This window comes from Nerophis ophidion, linkage group LG03, assembly GCF_033978795.1.
Source record: "Nerophis ophidion isolate RoL-2023_Sa linkage group LG03, RoL_Noph_v1.0, whole genome shotgun sequence".
Taxonomy (NCBI): domain Eukaryota; kingdom Metazoa; phylum Chordata; class Actinopteri; order Syngnathiformes; family Syngnathidae; genus Nerophis; species Nerophis ophidion.
In genome coordinates, this window is record NC_084613.1 from 2,049,253 (window position 1) to 2,072,135 (window position 22,883).

At 45.4% G+C, this 22,883-nt stretch overlaps 1 protein-coding gene across 1 annotated transcript in view; it reads left to right on the forward strand.

Moving 5' to 3' along the window:
* actn1 (actinin, alpha 1) overlaps positions 1-22,883 on the forward strand; it is a 101,610-nt gene that overhangs the window by 72,556 nt on the left and 6,171 nt on the right. Inside the window, 9 exon segments of the mRNA XM_061893882.1 lie at positions 1,775-1,925; positions 2,070-2,178; positions 2,911-3,051; positions 3,123-3,305; positions 5,601-5,735; positions 5,827-6,006; positions 10,357-10,503; positions 15,161-15,241; positions 15,452-15,517. Of these exon segments, the coding sequence (XP_061749866.1) occupies positions 1,775-1,925; positions 2,070-2,178; positions 2,911-3,051; positions 3,123-3,305; positions 5,601-5,735; positions 5,827-6,006; positions 10,357-10,503; positions 15,161-15,241; positions 15,452-15,517 (1,193 nt within the window).

The following is a 22,883-nucleotide window of genomic DNA, read 5'->3' on the forward strand; positions in this document are numbered from 1 at the left end:
GGGAAGTTGATTGCAAGATGGTGAATGTGTCTTCTGGGACTGTGTTGCAAACAGTGTACAGCTCTAAGACCTCTTTTACCTAACAGCTTGATCTTGTCAGTGATAACCTCTCGACTTGCGATGCGGTCCCGACAGATGCTGGTCCTGTGGTTCTTTTCATGCTGTCAAACATAGCTTTAATGTCCTCCCTAGAGGAGGCAAATCTTGATTTCATCACCCAGCTCTTTCCAATAGCCTTTGGAACATTCCCGTGCCGTGTCTTTGCAGTGGTTTTGCGCAGCTTTTAAGACAAAGTGTGGCAGTTTGGGGGCCAAAGAAGAGGTGCTGCCTCTTTGGTTTGAGACCCAGATCTGGGCGTGGTCGGTAGATCAGTCTGTGCTGTGGTAGCTGCAGGTGTTTCGGACAGCATGCAGCTCAGCTATCTTGGTGAGGACAACATTGAGAAGGTGCCATTGGCAGGATCTTTGGTTGTTGTCGGGTTGACTTTGGTTGTTGTCAGAAGTAGATATCTGTAACGCAGAGGCCCGGGTTACAGCAGAGTTGAGCTGGCCATTCTCATTCAAGCGCCCAACTCCGAAATGTTCAGTGGTTGTGTTCATTTTCTACTCTGGTATTGAAGTCGCTGAAGATGAGCAGCGAGTTTGTGCTTGCTAGCTTGCTGATGTTTAGATCTAGGAGGGTACAACGCTCATATTTGCATTATTGGTGTGCAGACATGGTGGAGTGCTTAGGCAGATAAGATGTTAACAATGCCATTAATGGCGCGAAGGAAGAGCTGTAAAAGTTTCTCAGTTCCTCCACAGGAGGATTAAGTGAGCAAACCAAACTCTATGCTCTCTTCTTTCAGATTTGAGCTCCCCTTGCCAGAAGAGGGTGTAAGACTCCCCTCCTAAGGTGCCGCTCTCTGAGAGCTTCAATTTCTGTAGAGCAGCTATGTCTGGGTTCAATCACTGACGATATGGACTGTTGAGTGCTCTGTCTGGTGTTGTCAATCAGGCTTAAGTCTTCACCCTGTTGTCATTATTTGAACATTGTAGCTCCAAAGCGCATGCTTGGTTTCCTTTGTTGTTTTGTAGTATTTGTCGTCTCTGGTGCTGGATTTTTGGCTACTTGTCCAGACTAGAACTTTAAGACCCCCTTTTACGCTGGCAGGTATCTTGTGGCGGATCAGGTCCTTATAGACTGAGTGCTGACCAGTTTAAGTGAGCAGTACCTGTTTATTGGAGTATGATGACACGTACCATTGTTGATGGAAACCTGTGGTGTCTCTCAGTAGAGGTTTATAAACCGTGAACTGCCGACATCCATGTTTGAGTCCAGACTGAGGTAAACAGCCTGGCTCCAGAGCCTCCCCATGGTGATTAAAGTCATAAGTTGCCCAAACTTCAGAACTCCTCTCTAGACCTTGCAGTCAGGAGTCCAAAAGAGTGTGACGCAACATGCTGTTTTGTTGCAGGAACTGCTTGTCTGGTCGCCGAGAAGACATGCCAACTACCTTCCTGGGGTCCTTTCCAGATTTGTGTAGGGTTTAATACGCTAGTCATTGACTCTCCCTAGCGGACCACAAGGCAGTGGCAGTGGTGCTATTTCCTCATCGCTGGAAACTGACCACCACACAGAGCAGAGAAAGGGCAAGGAAAGCAGACAGTCAGGAAGTTGCTCCAAAAAAAGCATTGTTAGGATTACGAGACAAGATGTATTCTATTTGCCCGGATGTACGTTTATTCACATTTTCACCACAGTGCCATCTGCTGTTGTCTGTCTCCACCTGCAGGCAAGGACGAGATGCTGCAGTGTAAAGACTTTGAGACAGCGTCGCTGTCGGAGATCAAGGCCCTGCTGAAGAAGCACGAGGCCTTTGAGAGCGACCTGGCCGCCCACCAGGACCGCGTGGAACAGATTGCCGCCATCGCGCAGGAGCTGAAGTAAGGCAGCGTGACAAAAGGGTGACGGCTCACTAAGGACTGATGTTTGCCAAAAGTGCGAGTGGAATGCTTGACAGTGTTCCCTAGAAGACACATTAGCGCTCACGGTGCTCTCAGATGTCCTTCATGTCTTCCGTGCTACAGTGAGCTGGATTACTACGACTCGGCGAGTGTAAACGCTCGCTGCCAGAGGATTTGTGACCAGTGGGATTCTCTGGGGACGCTGACCAAGAAACGCAGTGACTCTCTGCAGGTCAGTCCTTTGTCTCCTCAAATATAATCACATCAAGAGCCCCTTTTCCACCTTTAGTTCCAGTCAGAAAGTTGTCCTTTTAGTTGTCCTCCAACTTTGTTTATAACCTATCAGCTTTTGGCAGCACATCTTTCCCTCAAATGCTCCTAGGACAGTGCTTTTGAATTATCTTCTGTCAGGAACAGAATGTTTTTATCCCCCATCCCGAAGTTAAAGTTTATTTCTGTATCCGTCTGTGTCAAGATGCAGTATTTCTTTACTAACCCTGAAGATGCTATTACGCTATTGCACATCATGCTCACTTTACCCCAACATCTGAAGGCTCCCCCAAACCAGGACTCAAGCAACATTGCATACAACGGGCTGCTTGGAACCTGCTCACAGTTACATTTTTCTAGGGTACAGGATATTTTCACGCCCGCCCTGAATGAATGTATACTATTTTATGTACCTCTCAAGATATACACTATTACGCCCCCACACATATCATGGTGTCCCCCCAGGGGGCCCCGCCCCTCTATTGGAGAAACACTGACATAGGGAAACTTTCCTAAGTCACTTCTGGCCAAAAGGAACTCCAACCTCCTTTTTTATTAGGGTAGTTTTGGGTGAAAACACAGCAAGGTATTGTGATTCACAGTAAGTGCGTAAGTTTGAAAGTCCCTGCAGTGGAAAAGTTCTTAATAAGACCAGGAGCCAAGATCCCTGCAAAAAGTGTGAACCGTCTTGCAGAGAACAGAGAAGCTGCTGGAGACCATCGACCAGTTGTACCTGGAGTTCGCCAAAAGAGCGGCGCCATTCAACAACTGGATGGAGGGCGCCATGGAGGACCTGCAGGACTCCTTCATAGTCCACACCATTGAAGAGATCCAGGTCAGTACACCAGTCAGAGCACCTCTCTTATGTTTCTTTATTCTAACATGCTTGTCTGCGTGCTGTCTCAGGGACTAAGTACGGCCCACGAGCAGTTCAAGGCCACGCTGCCCGATGCCGACAAAGAGCGCCAGGCCATCCTGGGCATCCACAACGAGATCGCTAAGATCGTGCAGACCTACCACGTCAACATGGCCAGAACCAACCCCTACACCACCATCAACCCCCCGGAGATCAACGCCAAATGGGACAAGGTTAAAAAAAACTACTCCATTGCTTCTTTTGGAACTTGACTAATGATGTGAGGTGCTCCTTTCTGAACCACTATATTGTTCGACACAGCAGCAACACTAGCAATTTTGTAATAGCCAAAGGAGCAAACTGCTGAGTCAGCATTAATAGCGCTGATGAGTTGAAAGTAAACAACAGTATGACAAGTGTTGAAGGGGATCTGAAGTTTTTTTGTGGAATTTGTACGATTTTGAAGATGATAAAAAAATGCTTGAAAGATGCAGATAATGGGAGTCACTGTTGTAGTCTTCAAAGTCCACTAAAACAACTTCAAAACCCTCCATCAACTTTTTATATACACACTGCAACTCTATTTACAATGTAGTAACAGACACCTTCAAAACAATATGTAATATGTACAATATACACACTGCAAGTATTTGTACAACCCCGTTTCCATATGAGTTGGGAAATTGTGTTAGATGTAAATATAAACAGAATACAATGATTTGCAAATCCTTTTCAAGCCATATTCAGTTGAATATGCTACAAAGACAACATATTTGATGTTCAAACTCATAAACTTTATTTTTTTTTTGCAAATAATATGTTAGAATTTCATGGCTGCAACACGTGCCAAAGTAGTTGGGAAAGGGCATGTTCACCACTGTGTTACATCACCTTTTCTTTTAACAACACTCAATAAACATTTGGGAACTGAGGAAACTAATTGTTGAAGCTTTGAAAGTGGAATTCTTTCCCATTCTTGTTTTATGTAGAGCTTCAGTCCTTCAACAGTCCGGGGTCTCCGCTGTCCTATTTTACACTTCATAATGCACCACACATTTTCCATGGGAGACAGGTCTGGACTGCAGGCGGGCCAGGAAAGTACCCGCACTCTTTTACTACAGAGCCACGCTGTTGTAACACGTGCTGAATGTGGCTTGGCATTGTCTTGCTGAAATAAGCAGGGGCGTCCATGAAAAAGACAGCGCTTAGATGACAACATATGTTGTTCCAAAATCTGTATGTACCTTTCAGCATTAATGGTGCCTTCACAGATGTGTAAGTTACCCATGCCTTGGGCACTAATGCACCCCCATACCATCACACATGCTGGCTTTTACACTTTGTGTGGATAACAGTCTGGATGGTTCACTTCCCCTTTGGTCCGGATGACACGGTGTGGAATATTTCCAAAAACAATTTGAAATGTGGACTCGTCAGACCACAGAACACTTTTCCACTTTGCATCAGTCCATCTTAGATGATCTCGGGCCCAGAGAAGCCGGCGGCGTTTCTGGATGTTGTTGATAAATGGCTTTCGCTTTGCATAGTAGAGCTTTAACTTGCACTTACAGATGTAGCGACAAACTGTATTTAGTGACAGTGGTTTTCTGAAGTGTTCCTGAGCCCATGTGGTGATATCCTTTAGAGACTAATGTTGGTTTTTGATACAGTGCCGTCTGAGGGATGGAAGGTCACGGTCATTCAATGTTGGTTTCCGGCCATGCCGCTTACGTGGAGTGATTTCTCCAGATTCTCTGAACCTTTTGATGATATTATGGAGCGTAGATGTTGAAATCCCTAAATTTCTTGCAATGTCACTTTGAGAAAGGTTGTTCTTAAACTGTTTGACTATTTGCTCACACAGTTGTGGACAAAGGGGTGTACCTCGCCCCATCCTTTCTTGTGAAAGACTGAGCATTTTTTGGGAAGCTGTTTTTATAGCCAATCATGGCACCCACCTGTTCCCAATTAGCCTGCACACCTGTGGGATGTTCCAAATAAGTGTTTGATGAGCATTCCTCAACTTTATCAGTATTTATTGCCACCTTTCCCAACTTCTTTGTCACGTGTTGCTGGCATCAAATTTTTAAGTTAATTATGAGTTTGAACATGAAATATGTTGTCTTTGTAGCATATTCAACTGAATATGGCTTGAAAAGGATTTGCAAATCATTGTATTCTGTTTATATTTACATCTAACACAATTTCCCAACTCATATGGAAACGGGGTTTGTACATTTTAGCCGCAGTTGTCCTGGTAGACTGATAGAAACACCACCCACTTTCCCAACATTCCCACCCGGGCCTCCACCTTAAGATGAAGCTGCTCGGTGCTGAACACTCATCATGCTGCAAATGCACCGACTGCCCTCTTGTGGAGTTCATTTTTAAAAAAGAGTTTGTCAAGAGGTTGCCTACAGCCACAGCTGTCGATGCCAATGTTTTTAGACCCCTGGGTTATTTGCTTTTGTAGACCTTTCCCTTTCATCTTCTCTATTCCTCTAATTCTCCCTCCCGTGTGCTTGTAGGTGCGCCAGCTGGTTCCTCAGCGAGACCAGGCCCTCATGGAGGAACACGCCCGGCAGCAGAACAACGAGCGTCTGCGTCGGCAGTTTGCCAACCAGGCCAATGTCATCGGGCCCTGGATCCAGACCAAGATGGAGGTCAGTACCAGCAAACTCTGCCCTTCGCTAAATTGGCTGCAGGTTGTTTGGTTTTTTCCCGTCCTCTGTAAGGTTTTGTTGTCCCGTGCAGGAAATCGGCTACATCTCCATGGAGCTGCACGGCACCTTGGAGGACCAGCTGACACACCTGCACCAGTACGAGAACAGCATCGTCAACTACAAGCCAAAGATCGAGCAGCTGGAGGGAGACCACAAACTCATACAGGCCGCGCTCATCTTCGATAACAAGCACACCAACTACACCATGGAGGTATACACCACCTGATAATAGTACTATACATACACCATGGAAGTATACACCACCTGTTAATAGTACTATACACACTACACCACCTGATAATAGTACTATACATACACCATGGAAGTATACACCACCTGTTAATAGTACTATACACACTACACCACCTGCTAATAGTACTATACATACACCATGGAGGTATACACCACCTGATAATAGTACTATACACACCACCTGATAATAGTACTATACACACCACCTGCTAATAGTACTATACACACTACACCACCTGTTAATAGTACTATACATACACCATGGAGGTATACACCACCTGTTAATAGTACTATACACACTACACCACCTGTTAATAGTACTATACATACACCATGGAGGTATACACCACCTGTTAATAGTACTATACACACTACACCACCTGTTAATAGTACTATACATACACCATGGAGGTATACACCACCTGTTAATAGTACTATACACACCACACCACCTGCTAATAGTACTATACATACACCATGGAGGTATACACCACCTGTTAATAGTACTATACACACCACCTGATAATAGTACTATACATACACCATGGAAGTATACACCACCTGTTAATAGTACTATACACACCACACCACCTGCTAATAGTACTATACATACACCATGGAGGTATACACCACTTGCTAATAGTACTATACACACTACACCACCTTCTAATAGTACTATACATGCACCATGGAGGTATACACCACCTTCTAATAGTACTAGTACTATACACACCATACCACCTTCTAATAGTACTATGCATACACCATGGAGGTACATACCACCTCCTAATAGTACTATACACACCACCTTCTAATAGTACTAGTACTATACACACCACACCACCTTCTAATAGTACTATGCATACACCATGGAGGTATACACCACCTGCTAATAGTACTATACACACCACACCACCTTCTAATAGTACTATACATACACCATGGAGGTACACACCACCTGCTAATAGTACTATACACACTACACCACCTTCTAATAGTACTATACATGCACCATGGAGGTATACACCACCTTCTAATAGTACTAGTACTATACACACCACACCACCTTCTAATAGTACTATACATACACCATGGAGGTACACACCACCTGCTAATAGTACTATACACACTACACCACCTTCTCATAGTACTATGCATACACCATGGAGGTAAACACCACATGCTAATAGTACTATACACACCACACCACCTTCTAATAGTACTATACACACCACACCACCTGCTAATAGTACTATACACACCGCACCACCTTCTAATAGTACTATACACACCACACCACCTTCTAATAGTACTATACACACCACACCACCTTCTAGTAGTACTATACATACACCACACCACCTTCTAATAGTACTATACATACACCACACCACACCACCTTCTAATAGTACTATACATACACCACACCACCTTCTAATAGTACTATACATACACCACACCACCTTCTAATAGTACTATACATACACCACACCACCTTCTAATAGTACTATACACACCACCTGCTAATAGTACTATATACACCACACCACCTTCTAATAGTACTATACACACCACACCACCTTCTAATAGTACTATACACACCACACCACCTTCTAATAGTACTATACACACCACACCACCTTCTAATAGTACTATACATACACCATGGAGGTACACACCACCTTCTAATAGTACTATATACACCACACCACCTTCTAATAGTAGTATACATACATCACTACCTTCTAATAGTACTATACATACACCACTACCTTTTAATAGTACTATACATACACCATGGAGGTACAGCATCTTTAATAGTACTATACACACCACACTACCTTCTAATAGTACTATACATATACCACTACCTTCTAATAGTACTATACACACACCACTACCTTCTAATAGTACTATACATACACCATGGAGGTACAGCATCTTTAATAGTACTATACATATACCACTACCTTCTAATAGTACTATACATATACCACTACCTTCTAATAGTACTATACACACACCACTACCTTCTAATAGTACTATACATACACCATGGAGGTACAGCATCTTCTAATAGTACTATACTATCATTACACATGGAGGTATACATTATGTTGTAATAGTCCTGTACAAATAGAGTACACACTACTGTACCTAAATAGTATGCAGGTTGTTCAGCAGTCATGACAAATCCCCTTCTGCATGTAAAGTGCTGCACATAATAGGGTGAAAATGTGTGAAAACATGAATCTTTATGGTGTACATTCACTGTGCTGTTAGTGTGATAACAAATGCATCACATAGTCGAGCAGTTATTTAACCACAAATTTTGAGTCCAAAAAGGACTTTTCAGATTAACTTGAAGTTTCTCCCACAGCTCTTCAAAGTAACTCTCTTGCACACCTTCAAAGTACTAAGAAGTGTGTTGAATTTGATGATATTGTTTGATAAATGATGACCGCCATCCATCCATCCATCTTCTTCCGCTTATCCGAGGTCGGGTCGCGGGGGCAGCAGCCTAAGCAGAGAAGCTCAGACTTTCCTCTCCACAACCACCTTGTCCAGCTCCTCCCGGGGGATCCTGAGGCCAGACCAGCACTGCAACGTGTCCTGGGTCTTCCTCGTGACCTCCTATGGGTCGGACGTGCCCCGGGAGGCGTCCGGGCAGGCATCCATACCAGACGCCAGAACAGCCTCATCCGGCTCCTCTCCTTGTGGAGGAGCAACAGCTTTATTTTGAGCTGCTCCCGAATAACAGAGCTTCTCACCTATTCTCTAAAGGAGAGCTCTGCCACTCCATGGAGGAATCTTATTTGGGCCGCTTGTACCCGTGATCTTGTCCTCTCGGTCATGACCCAAAGCTCATGACCATAGGTGAGGATGGGGACATAGATCGAGCGGTAAATTGAGAGCTTTGCCTTCCGGCTCAGCTCCTTCTTCACCACAACGGATCGATACAGTGTCCGCATTACTGCAGACGCCGCACCGATCCACCTGTCGACCTCACCATGCCCTCACCCTCGCTCATGAACAAGACTCCTCCCAGGTAATCAAACTCCTCAACTTGAGGTAAGATTATGGCCGCCATTATTTAAATGTCTTTGCAGGGTCCCGGGTGGGATTTAGCAGTGGTGACAATACTTTGAGGACCCATAAGGGGCGCCTCATCTGGATTGTATGTCTCATTTAGACACTCAAAGTCTGGGATGTATTGTGTTCTTACAAATAATAATAATAATAATAATTAAAGCTGCAAGCAGCAATGGACGGGACTGCTTTGGCTGCTGCCCCCGCGACCCAAGCCCAGATAAGCAGTAGAAGATGGATGGATGGATTATTACACAGAGAAAAAGTAGTATACACATGTGTTATACATCAGTCTCATAGTATAACATTAGTGCCGCCATTTTGAGACTCTAATGCATGGTGAATGTAATGCAGTTGTTGTATTGAAGTGGGAATAGCAAACTTTCTGTTGATTTGAGTTGGGGGCCGTCAGTGTATGAAATATAGGTCTCAGTGAGACCTACATTGAAGTTTTTGTTTCATTTTGTCTAAGCAGGAAGCCACCATTTTTTGACAGAAGTAGCAGAACAGCAGCAGCGCACCGGTTCTTTGCGGGTTCATAAAATCCAAACAGGGGTAGTAATTAAAACTCTTTCATCAACTTTTAATCAGAAGGGTTCAATCTCTCTCTGTGTTTATTTGAAGCGGAAACGACAAACGGCCTCAGAGGAAATAATGTTTGAAAAAAAGCAACATTTTTTTAGCCAACTTTTGTATTGAAGTGGGAATTACAAACTTCCTGTGGATTTTAGCTGGTGTCAGTGTATGAAATATAGGTCTAAGTGAGACCTACATAGAAGTTTTTGTTTCATGTTTCTACGACATTCCTGCTGGAAGTTAGCGACAGTTTTGTCTGGGTTTTCTTCCTAGGGGGTGCTAGAGGGCAATTTTAAGTTTTGAGGTTTGGTTTTTTGATTAGATCGCAATTTTCACCAGTCCTGATGTGTGTGTCAAATTTGGTGAGTTTTGAAGCATGTTAAGGGGGTCAAATTACAGCTCAAAGAGGCAACAGTTAATAATGAAGAATAATACTAATAAAACGCTAGAAATTCAATATGGTCCTCTGTCCCAAAGGGACATCGGTCCCTAATAATAATAATAATGGATTAGATAAAAGCTGTGGCTCTGTCAAAACTCATTTGTCTGAACATTAGAAATGTCAGACTAATGTTCCAGGAAGACAATCCATCTATTTTCCTGCAAGTTCTTCAAGTATCAGATCCTCACTAAATGATTGCAGCACATCCGAGTGGGCTGGGAGCAGCTGCTCACCACCATCGCCCGCACCATCAACGAGATCGAGAACCAAATCTTGACGCGAGACGCCAAAGGCATCAGCCAGGAGCAGCTCAACGAGTTCCGGGCCTCCTTCAACCACTTTGACAGGGTCAGTAATCCATTACTAGACACTACTCACTAAATGTAACTAACTACTACCGGTCACTAGTACTTACAACCAAAAGCTACTTGATGCTACTAGCCACTACTAACCACAATTAGCTACTTCTATCCAATACTAACTAACCTCTAGTAGCCACTAATAGTCCCAACTAGAAGCAGCCTGTGCTGGCTACCATTGGCGATAATTTTGGCTACAGTACTCGTCATAACTAGTGGCAATAACCACTTCTAGCAGCTACTACCTAACCACTAGTAGCCACAATTAGCAACAACTAACTGGTACTATCTATAACTAGTCGCTACTAACCACAACTAGCCACTAATATATGCTATGAGCCACAATTAGCCACTACTACCAGCTACTAACCACAACTCTATAGTACCAACCACAACTACCCAATACTAACTAACCACTAGCTGCAATACCTGCAACTATAACCTACTCCCTAACCACTAGTAGCCACTGTAAGCCACAACTATCTTCTAGTAGGCGACTACAAGCCATAACTAGCAGCTATTAGCCACAACTATCAACTACTCTCTAACTGCTAGTAGCCACTGTTAGCCACAACTATCTTCTAGTAGGCGACTACAAGCCATAACTAGCAGCTATTAGCCACAGCTATCACTACTCTCTAACCGCTAGTAGCCACTGTTAGCCACAACTATCTTATAGTAGGCGACTACAAGCCATAACTAGCAGCTATTAGCCACAACTATCAACTACTCTCTAACTGCTAGTAGCCACTGTTAGCCACAACTATCTTCTAGTAGGCGACTACAAGCCATAACTAGCAGCTATTAGCCACAACTATCAACTACTCTCTAACTGCTAGTAGCCACTGTTAGCCACAACTATCTTCTAGTAGGCGACTACAAGCCATAACTAGCAGCTATTAGCCACAGCTATCACTACTCTCTAACCGCTAGTAGCCACTGTTAGCCACAACTATCTTCTAGTAGGCAACTACAAGCCATAACTAGCAGCTATTAGCCACAACTATCACTACTCTCTAACCACTAGTAGCCACTGTTAGCCACAACTATCTTATAGTAGGTGACTACAAGCCATAACTAGCAGCTATTAGCCACAACTATCAGCTACTCTCTAACCGCTAGTAGCCACTGTTAGCCACAACTATCTTATAGTAGGTGACTACAAGCCATAACTAGCAGCTATTAGCCACAACTATCAGCTACTCTCTAACCGCTAGTAGCCACTGTTAGCCACAACTATCTTCTAGTAGGCGACTACAAGCCATAACTAGCAGCTATTAGCCACAACTATCAGCTACTCCCTAACCACTAGTAGCCACTGTAAGCCACAACGATCTTCTAGTAGGCGACTACAAGCCATAACTAGCAGCTATTAGCCACAGCTATCACTACTCTCTAACCGCTAGTAGCCACTGTTAGCCACAACTATCTTCTAGTAGGCGACTACAAGCCATAACTAGCAGCTATTAGCCACAGCTATCACTACTCTCTAACCGCTAGTAGCCACTGTTAGCCACAACTATCTTATAGTAGGTGACTACAAGCCATAACTAGCAGCTATTAGCCACAACTATCAGCTACTCTCTAACCGCTAGTAGCCACTGTCAGCCACAGCTATCTTCTAGTAGGCGACTACAAGCCATAACTAGCAGCTATTAGCCACAACTAGCAGCTACTCTCTAACCGCTAGTAGCCACTGTTAGCCACAACTATCTTCTAGTAGGCGACTACAAGCCATAACTAGCAGCTATTAGCCACAGCTATCACTACTCTCTAACCGCTAGTAGCCACTGTCAGCCACAGCTATCTTCTAGTAGGCAACTACAAGCCATAACTAGCAGCTATTAGCCACAACTATCAGCTACTCTCTAACCGCTAGTAGCCACTGTCAGCCACAACAATCTTCTAGTAGGCAACTACAAGCCATAACTAGCAGGTATTAGCCACAACTATCACTACTCTCTAACCGCTAGTAGCCACTGTTAGCCACAACTATCTTCTAGTAGGCGACTACAAGCCATAACTAGCAGCTATTAGCCACAGCTATCACTACTCTCTAACCGCTAGTAGCCACTGTTAGCCACAACTATCTTCTAGTAGGTGACTACAAGCCATAACTAGCAGCTATTAGCCACAACTATCAGCTACTCTCTAACCGCTAGTAGCCACTGTTAGCCACAACTATCTTCTAGTAGGCGACTACAAGCCATAACTAGCAGCTATTAGCCACAACTATCAGCTACTCCCTAACCACTAGTAGCCACTGTTAGCCACAACTATCTTCTAGTAGGCGACTACAAGCCATAACTAGCAGCTATTAGCCACAACTATCAGCTACTCCCTAACCACTAGTAGCCACTGTTAGCCACAACTATCTTCTAGTAGGCGACTACAAGCCATAACTAGCAGCTATTAGCCACAACTATCAGCTACTCTCTAACCGCTAGTAGCCACTGTTAGCCACAACTATCTTATAGTAGGTGACTACAAGCCATAACTAGCAGCTATTAGCCACAGCTATCAGCTACTCTCTAACCGCTAGTAGCCACTGTTAGCCACAACTATCTTCTAGTAGGCGACTACAAGCCATAACTAGCAGCTATTAGCCACAACTATCAGCTACTCTCTAACCGCTAGTAGCCACTGTCAGCCACAACTATCTTCTAGTAGGCGACTACAAGCCACAACTAGCAGCTATTAGCCACAACTATCAGCTACTCCCTAGCCACTAGTAGCCACTGTAAGCCACAACTATCTTCTAGTAGGTGACTACAAGCCACAACTAGCAGCTACTCTCCAACCGCTAGTAGCCACTGTTAGCCACAACTATCTTCTAGTAGGCGACTACAAGCCATAACTAGCAGCTATTAGCCACAACTATCAGCTACTCCCTAGCCACTAGTAGCCACTGTAAGCCACAACGATCTTATAGTAGGCGACTACAAGCCATAACTAGCAGCTATTAGCCACAACTATCACTACTCTCTAACCGCTAGTAGCCACTGTTAGCCACAACTATCTTCTAGTAGGCGACTACAAGCCATAACTAGCAGCTATTAGCCACAGCTATCAGCTACTCTCTAACCGCTAGTAGCCACTGTTAGCCACAACTATCTTCTAGTAGGCGACTACAAGCCATAACTAGCAGCTATTAGCCACAACTATCAGCTACTCTCTAACCGCTAGTAGCCACTGTCAGCCACAACTATCTTCTAGTAGGCGACTACAAGCCATAACTAGCAGCTATTAGCCACAACTATCACTACTCTCTAACCGCTAGTAGCCACTGTTAGCCACAACTATCTTCTAGTAGGCGACTACAAGCCATAACTAGCAGCTATTAGCCACAGCTATCAGCTACTCTCTAACCGCTAGTAGCCACTGTTAGCCACAACTATCTTCTAGTAGGCGACTACAAGCCATAACTAGCAGCTATTAGCCACAACTATCAGCTACTCTCTAACCGCTAGTAGCCACTGTCAGCCACAACTATCTTCTAGTAGGCGACTACAAGCCATAACTAGCAGCTATTAGCCACAACTATCAGCTACTCCCTAACCACTAGTAGCCACTGTAAGCCACAACGATCTTATAGTAGGCGACTACAAGCCATAACTAGCAGCTATTAGCCACAACTATCACTACTCTCTAACCGCTAGTAGCCACTGTTAGCCACAACTATCTTCTAGTAGGCGACTACAAGCCATAACTAGCAGCTATTAGCCACAGCTATCACTACTCTCTAACCGGTAGTAGCCACTGTTAGCCACAACTATCTTCTAGTAGGCAACTACAAGCCATAACTAGCAGCTATTAGCCACAACTATCACTACTCTCTAACCGCTAGTAGCCACTGTTAGCCACAACTATCTTCTAGTAGGCGACTACAAGCCATAACTAGCAGCTATTAGCCACAGCTATCACTACTCTCTAACCGGTAGTAGCCACTGTTAGCCACAACTATCTTCTAGTAGGCGACTACAAGCCATAACTAGCAGCTATTAGCCACAACTATCAGCTACTCTCTAACCGCTAGTAACCACTGTCAGCCACAACTATCTTCTAGTAGGCGACTACAAGCCACAACTATCAGCTACTCCCTAACCGCTAGTAGCCACTGTTAGCCACAGCTATCTGCTGGTTCTAATAACTAGATGCCACTAACCACTACTAGCCACTACTCATTAAATGCAACTAACCACTACCAGTCACTAGTACTTACAACCAAACGCTACTTGATGCTACTCACTTGTGTTGCCACACGTTTACACAACAATGTTTGTGTGCTAATAATACATCTGTACAAGCTGTACACTGACTACTCTAAAGGGGAGTGTTCTGCATACAATGTTTATGAGATGCATGTACTAATGTAGTAATGTACTAATGTACTATTGTAGTACTGATGTGAGATGCATGTACTACCACAGGCACTTTGGTAAAGGCTCCGCCCACATGCTAATCCTGTCTTCTCTGCTTGTCTCCTGCACGCTCACATCACCCCCCCCCCCCATGCATGGTACACCCCCACCCCTTTGGCCCACACCCCCACACCGTACGTGTTGCTGCATGGCGTGCGGCCGGACCCCCCGCCCCTCCCCCCCTCGACCCCCTCACTGCCACACCACCATCACCACCCCACCCAGGACCACTCGGGCTCCCTGGGTGCAGAAGAGTTCAAGGCCTGCCTGATCAGTCTGGGCTTTGACATCGCCAACGATGCACAGGTACTGTCCTGGCTCCGCCCCCTACCTGACGTGTCACTCTTCTTCTTCTTCTTCTTCTTCTTCTTCTTTCCTTCCTGCTTCTTATCTTTCCTTTTCCACTTCACCACTTGTACTTGTACTTGTATCCAAATGTGGCTCCTCCCCTTCTTTTCCTTTCGACTTCCTGTCCTTCTGTGTGTGTCCTCTCTTCTTGTCCACCTCACCTTCTAGAAGAGAACAGGAGTGATGGACCCCGACGACTTCAAGTCCTGCCTTATCTCCATCGGTTACAACCTGGTAACACACTCACACACCTTGTCTCCATCAGTTACAACCTGGTAACACACTCACACACCTTGTCTCCATCAGTTACAACCTGGTAACACACTCATACACCTTGTCTCCATCAGTTACAACCTGGTAACACACTCACACACCTTGTCTCCATCAGTTACAACCTGGTAACACACTCACACACCTTGTCTCCATCAGTTACAACCTGGTAACACACTCACACACCTTGTCTCCATCGGTTACAACCTGGTAACACACTCACACACCTTGTCTCCATCAGTTACAACCTGGTAACACACTCACACACCTTGTCTCTATCGGTTACAACCTGGTAACACACTCACACACCTTGTCTCCATCAGTTACAACCTGGTAACACACTCACACACCTTGTCTCTATCGGTTACAACCTGGTAACACACTCACACACCTTGTCTCCATCAGTTACAACCTGGTAACACACTCACACACCTTGTCTCCATCGGTTACAACCTGGTAACACACTCACACACCTTGTCTCCATCAGTTACAACCTGGTAACACACTCACACACCTTGTCTCCATCAGTTACAACCTGGTAACACACGCACACACCTTGTCTCCATCAGTTACAACCTGGTAACACACTCACACACCTTGTCTCCATCGGTTACAACCTGGTAACACACTCACACACCTTGTCTCCATCGGTTACAACCTGGTAACACACTCACACACCTTGTCTCCATCGGTTACAACCTGGTAACACACTCACACACCTTGTCTCCATCGGTTACAACCTGGTAACACACTCACACACCTTATCTCCATCGGTTACAACCTGGTAACACACTCACACACCTTGTCTCCATCGGTTACAACCTGGTAACACACTCACACACCTTGTCTCCATCAGTTACAACCTGGTAACACACTCACACACCTTGTCTCCATCGGTTACAACCTGGTAACACACTCACACACCTTGTCTCCATCAGTTACAACCTGGTAACACACTCACACACCTTGTCTCCATCAGTTACAACCTGGTAACACACTCACACACCTTGTCTCCATCAGTTACAACCTGGTAACACACTCACACACCTTGTCTCCATCAGTTACAACCTGGTAACACACTCACCCACCTTATGTCCATCAGTTACAACCTGGTAACACACTCACACACCCTTATCTCCATCAGTTACAACCTGGTAACACACTCACACACCTTGTCTCCATCAGTTACAACCTGGTAACACACTCACACACCTTGTCTCCATCAGTTACAACCTGGTAACACACTCACACACCTTGTCTCCATCAGTTACAACCTGGTAACACACTCACACACCCTTGTCTCCATCGGTTACAACCTGGTAACACACTCACACACCTTGTCTCCATCGGTTACAACCTGGTAACACACGCACACACCTTGTCTCCATCAGTTACAACCTGGTAAAACACTCACACACCTTGTCTCCATCGGTTACAACCTGGTAACACACTCACACACCTTGTCTCCATCAGTTACAACCTGGTAACACACTCACACACCTTATCTCCATCAGTTACAACCTGGTAACACACTCACACACCTTGTCTCCATCAGTTACAACCTGGTAACACACTCACACACCTTGTCTCCATCAGTTACAACCTGGTAACACACTCACACACCTTGTCTCCATCAGTTACAACCTGGTAACACACTCACACACCTTGTCTCCATCAGTTACAACCTGGTAACACACTCACACACCTTGTCTCCATCAGTTACAACCTGGTAACACACTCACACACCTTGTCTCCATCAGTTACAACCTGGTAACACACTCACACACCTTGTCTCCATCAGTTACAACCTGGTAACACACTCACACACCTTGTCTCCATCAGTTACAACCTGGTAACACACTCACACACCTTGTCTCCATCAGTTACAACCTGGTAACACACTCACACACCTTGTCTCCATCAGTTACAACCTGGTAACACACTCACACACCTTGTCTCCATCAGTTACAACCTGGTAACACACTCACACACCTTGTCTCCATCAGTTACAACCTGGTAACACACTCACACACCTTGTCTCCATCGGTTACAACCTGGTAACACACTCACACACCTTGTCTCCATCAGTTACAACCTGGTAACACACTCACACACCTTGTCTCCATCAGTTACAACCTGGTAACACACTCACACACCTTGTCTCCATCAGTTACAACCTGGTAACACACTCACCCACCTTATGTCCATCAGTTACAACCTGGTAACACACTCACACACCTTGTCTCCATTGGTTACAACCTGGTAACACACTCACACACCTTGTCTCCATTGGTTACAACCTGGTAACACACTCACCCACCTTATGTCCATCAGTTACAACCTGGTAACACACTCACACACCTTGTCTCCATCAGTTACAACCTGGTAACACACTCACACACCTTGTCTCCATCAGTTACAACCTGGTAACACACTCACACACCTTGTCTCCATCAGTTACAACCTGGTAACACACTCACACACCTTGTCTCCATCAGTTACAACCTGGTAACACACTCACACACCTTGTCTCCATCGGTTACAACCTGGTAACACACTCACACACCTTGTCTCCATCAGTTACAACCTGGTAACACACTCACACACCTTGTCTCCATTGGTTACAACCTGGTAACACACTCACACACCTTGTCTCCATCAGTTACAACCTGGTAACACACTCACACACCTTGTCTCCATCGGTTACAACCTGGTAACACACTCACACACCTTGTCTCCATCAGTTACAACCTGGTAACACACTCACACACCTTGTCTCCATCAGTTACAACCTGGTAACACACTCACACACCTTGTCTCCATCAGTTACAACCTGGTAACACACTCACACACCTTGTCTCCATCAGTTACAACCTGGTAACACACTCACACACCTTGTCTCCATCAGTTACAACCTGGTAACACACTCACACACCTTGTCTCCATCAGTTACAACCTGGTAACACACTCACACACCTTGTCTCCATCGGTTACAACCTGGTAACACACTCACACACCTTGTCTCCATCAGTTACAACCTGGTAACACACTCACACACCTTGTCTCCATTGGTTACAACCTGGTAACACACTCACACACCTTGTCTCCATCAGTTACAACCTGGTAACACACTCACACACCTTGTCTCCATCAGTTACAACCTGGTAACACACTCACACACCTTGTCTCCATTGGTTACAACCTGGTAACACACTCACACACCTTGTCTCCATCAGTTACAACCTGGTAACACACTCACACACCTTGTCTCCATCAGTTACAACCTGGTAACACACTCACACACCTTGTCTCCATCGGTTACAACCTGGTAACACACTCACACACCTTGTCTCCATCAGTTACAACCTGGTAACACACTCACACACCTTGTCTCCATCGGTTACAACCTGGTAACACACTCACACACCTTGTCTCCATCAGTTACAACCTGGTAACACACTCACACACCTTGTCTCCATCAGTTACAACCTGGTAACACACTCACACACCTTGTCTCCATCAGTTACAACCTGGTAACACACTCACACACCTTGTCTCCATCAGTTACAACCTGGTAACACACTCACACACCTTGTCTCCATCAGTTACAACCTGGTAACACACTCACACACCTTGTCTCCATCAGTTACAACCTGGTAACACACTCACACACCTTGTCTCCATCAGTTACAACCTGGTAACACACTCACACACCTTGTCTCCATCAGTTACAACCTGGTAACACACTCACACACCTTATCTCCATCAGTTACAACCTGGTAACACACTCACACACCTTGTCTCCATCAGTTACAACCTGGTAACACACTCACACACCTTGTCTCCATCAGTTACAACCCGGTAACACACTCACACACCTTGTCTCCATCAGTTACAACCCGGTAACACACTCACACACCTTATCTCCATCAGTTACAACCTGGTAACACACTCACACACCTTGTCTCCATCAGTTACAACCTGGTAACACACTCACACACCTTGTCTCCATCAGTTACAACCCGGTAACACACTCACACACCTTGTCTCCATCAGTTACAACCCGGTAACACACTCACACACCTTATCTCCATCAGTTACAACCTGGTAACACACTCACACACCTTGTCTCCATCAGTTACAACCTGGTAACACACTCACACACCTTGTCTCCATCAGTTACAACCCGGTAACACACTCACACACCTTGTCTCCATCGGTTACAACCCGGTAACACACTCACACACCTTGTCTCCATCAGTTACAACCTGGTAACACACTCACACACCTTGTCTCCATCGGTTACAACCTGGTAACACACTCACACACCTTGTCTCCATCGGTTACAACCTGGTAACACACTCACACACCTTGTCTCCATCAGTTACAACCTGGTAACACACTCACACACCTTGTCTCCATCGGTTACAACCTGGTAACACACTCACACACCTTGTCTCCATCAGTTACAACCCGGTAACACACTCACACACCTTATCTCCATCAGTTACAACCTGGTAACACACTCACACACCTTGTCTCCATCAGTTACAACCTGGTAACACACTCACACACCTTGTCTCCATCAGTTACAACCCGGTAACACACTCACACACCTTGTCTCCATCGGTTACAACCCGGTAACACACTCACACACCTTGTCTCCATCAGTTACAACCTGGTAACACACTCACACACCTTGTCTCCATCGGTTACAACCTGGTAACACACTCACACACCTTGTCTCCATCGGTTACAACCTGGTAACACACTCACACACCTTGTCTCCATCAGTTACAACCTGGTAACACACTCACACACCTTGTCTCCATCAGTTACAACCTGGTAACACACTCACACACCTTGTCTCCATCGGTTACAACCTGGTAACACACTCACACACCTTGTCTCCATCAGTTACAACTGGTAACACACTCACACACCTTGTCTCCATCGGTTACAACCTGGTAACACACTCACACACCTTGTCTCCATCAGTTACAACCTGGTAACACACTCACACACCTTGTCTCCATCAGTTACAACCTGGTAACACACTCACACACCTTGTCTCCATCGGTTACAACCTGGTAACACACTCACACACCTTGTCTCCATCGGTTACAACCTGGTAACACACTCACACACCTTGTCTCCATCAGTTACAACCTGGTAACACACTCACACACCTTGTCTCCATCAGTTACAACCTGGTAACACACTCACACACCTTGTCTCCATCGGTTACAACCTGGTAACACACTCACACACCTTGTCTCCATCAGTTACAACTTGGTAACACACTCACACACCTTGTCTCCATCGGTTACAACCTGGTAACACACTCACACACCTTGTCTCCATCAGTTACAACCTGGTAACACACTCACACACCTTGTCTCCATCGGTTACAACCTGGTAACACACTCACACACCTTGTCTCCATCAGTTACAACCTGGTAACACACTCACACACCTTGTCTCCATCGGTTACAACCTGGTAACACACTCACACACCTTGTCTCCATCAGTTACAACCTGGTAACACACTCACACACCTTGTCTCCATCGGTTACAACCTGGTAACACACTCACACACCTTGTCTCCATCAGTTACAACCTGGTAACACACTCACACACCTTGTCTCCATCAGTTACAACCTGGTAACACACTCACACACCTTATCTCCATCAGTTACAACCTGGTAACACACTCACACACCTTGTCTCCATCAGTTACAACCTGGTAACACACTCACACACCTTGTCTCCATCGGTTACAACCTGGTAACACACTCACACACCTTGTCTCCATCAGTTACAACCTGGTAACACACTCACACACCTTGTCTCCATCGGTTACAACCGGTAACACACTCACACACCTTGTCTCCATCGGTTACAACCCGGTAACACACTCACACACCTTATCTCCATCAGTTACAACCTGGTAACACACTCACACACCTTGTCTCCATCAGTTACAACCTGGTAACACACTCACACACCTTGTCTCCATCAGTTACAACCCGGTAACACACTCACACACCTTGTCTCCATCGGTTACAACCCGGTAACACACTCACACACCTTGTCTCCATCAGTTACAACCTGGTAACACACTCACACACCTTGTCTCCATCAGTTACAACCTGGTAACACACTCACACACCTTGTCTCCATCAGTTACAACCTGGTAACACACTCACACACCTTGTCTCCATCAGTTACAACCTGGTAACACACTCACACACCTTGTCTCCATCAGTTACAACCCGGTAACACACTCACACACCTTGTCTCCATCGGTTACAACCGGTAACACACTCACACACCTTGTCTCCATCAGGTTACAACCTGGTAACACACTCACACACCTTGTCTCCATCAGTTACAACCTGGTAACACACTCACACACCTTGTCTCCATCGGTTACAACCTGGTAACACACTCACACACCTTGTCTCCATCAGTTACAACCTGGTAACACACTCACACACCTTGTCTCCATCAGTTACAACCTGGTAACACACTCACACACCTTGTCTCCATCAGTTACAACCTGGTAACACACTCACACACCTTGTCTCCATCGGTTACAACCTGGTAACACACTCACACACCTTGTCTCCATCAGTTACAACCTGGTAACACACTCACACACCTTGTCTCCATCAGTTACAACCTGGTAACACACTCACACACCCTTGTCTCCATCGGTTACAACCTGGTAACACACTCACACACCTTGTCTCCATCAGTTACAACCTGGTAACACACTCACACACCTTGTCTCCATCAGTTACAACCTGGTAACACACTCACACACCTTGTCTCCATCGGTTACAACCTGGTAACACACTCACACACCTTGTCTCCATCAGTTACAACCTGGTAACACACTCACACACCTTGTCTCCATCAGTTACAACCTGGTAACACACTCACACACCTTGTCTCCATCGGTTACAACCTGGTAACACACTCACACACCTTGTCTCCATCAGTTACAACCTGGTAACACACTCACACACCTTGTCTCCATCGGTTACAACCTGGTAACACACTCACACACCTTGTCTCCATCAGTTACAACCTGGTAACACACTCACACACCTTGTCTCCATCAGTTACAACCTGGTAACACACTCACACACCTTGTCTCCATCGGTTACAACCTGGTAACACACTCACACACCTTGTCTCCATCGGTTACAACCTGGTAACACACTCACACACCTTGTCTCCATCAGTTACAACCTGGTAACACACTCACACACCTTGTCCTCCATCAGTTACAACCTGGTAACACACTCACACACCGTGTCTC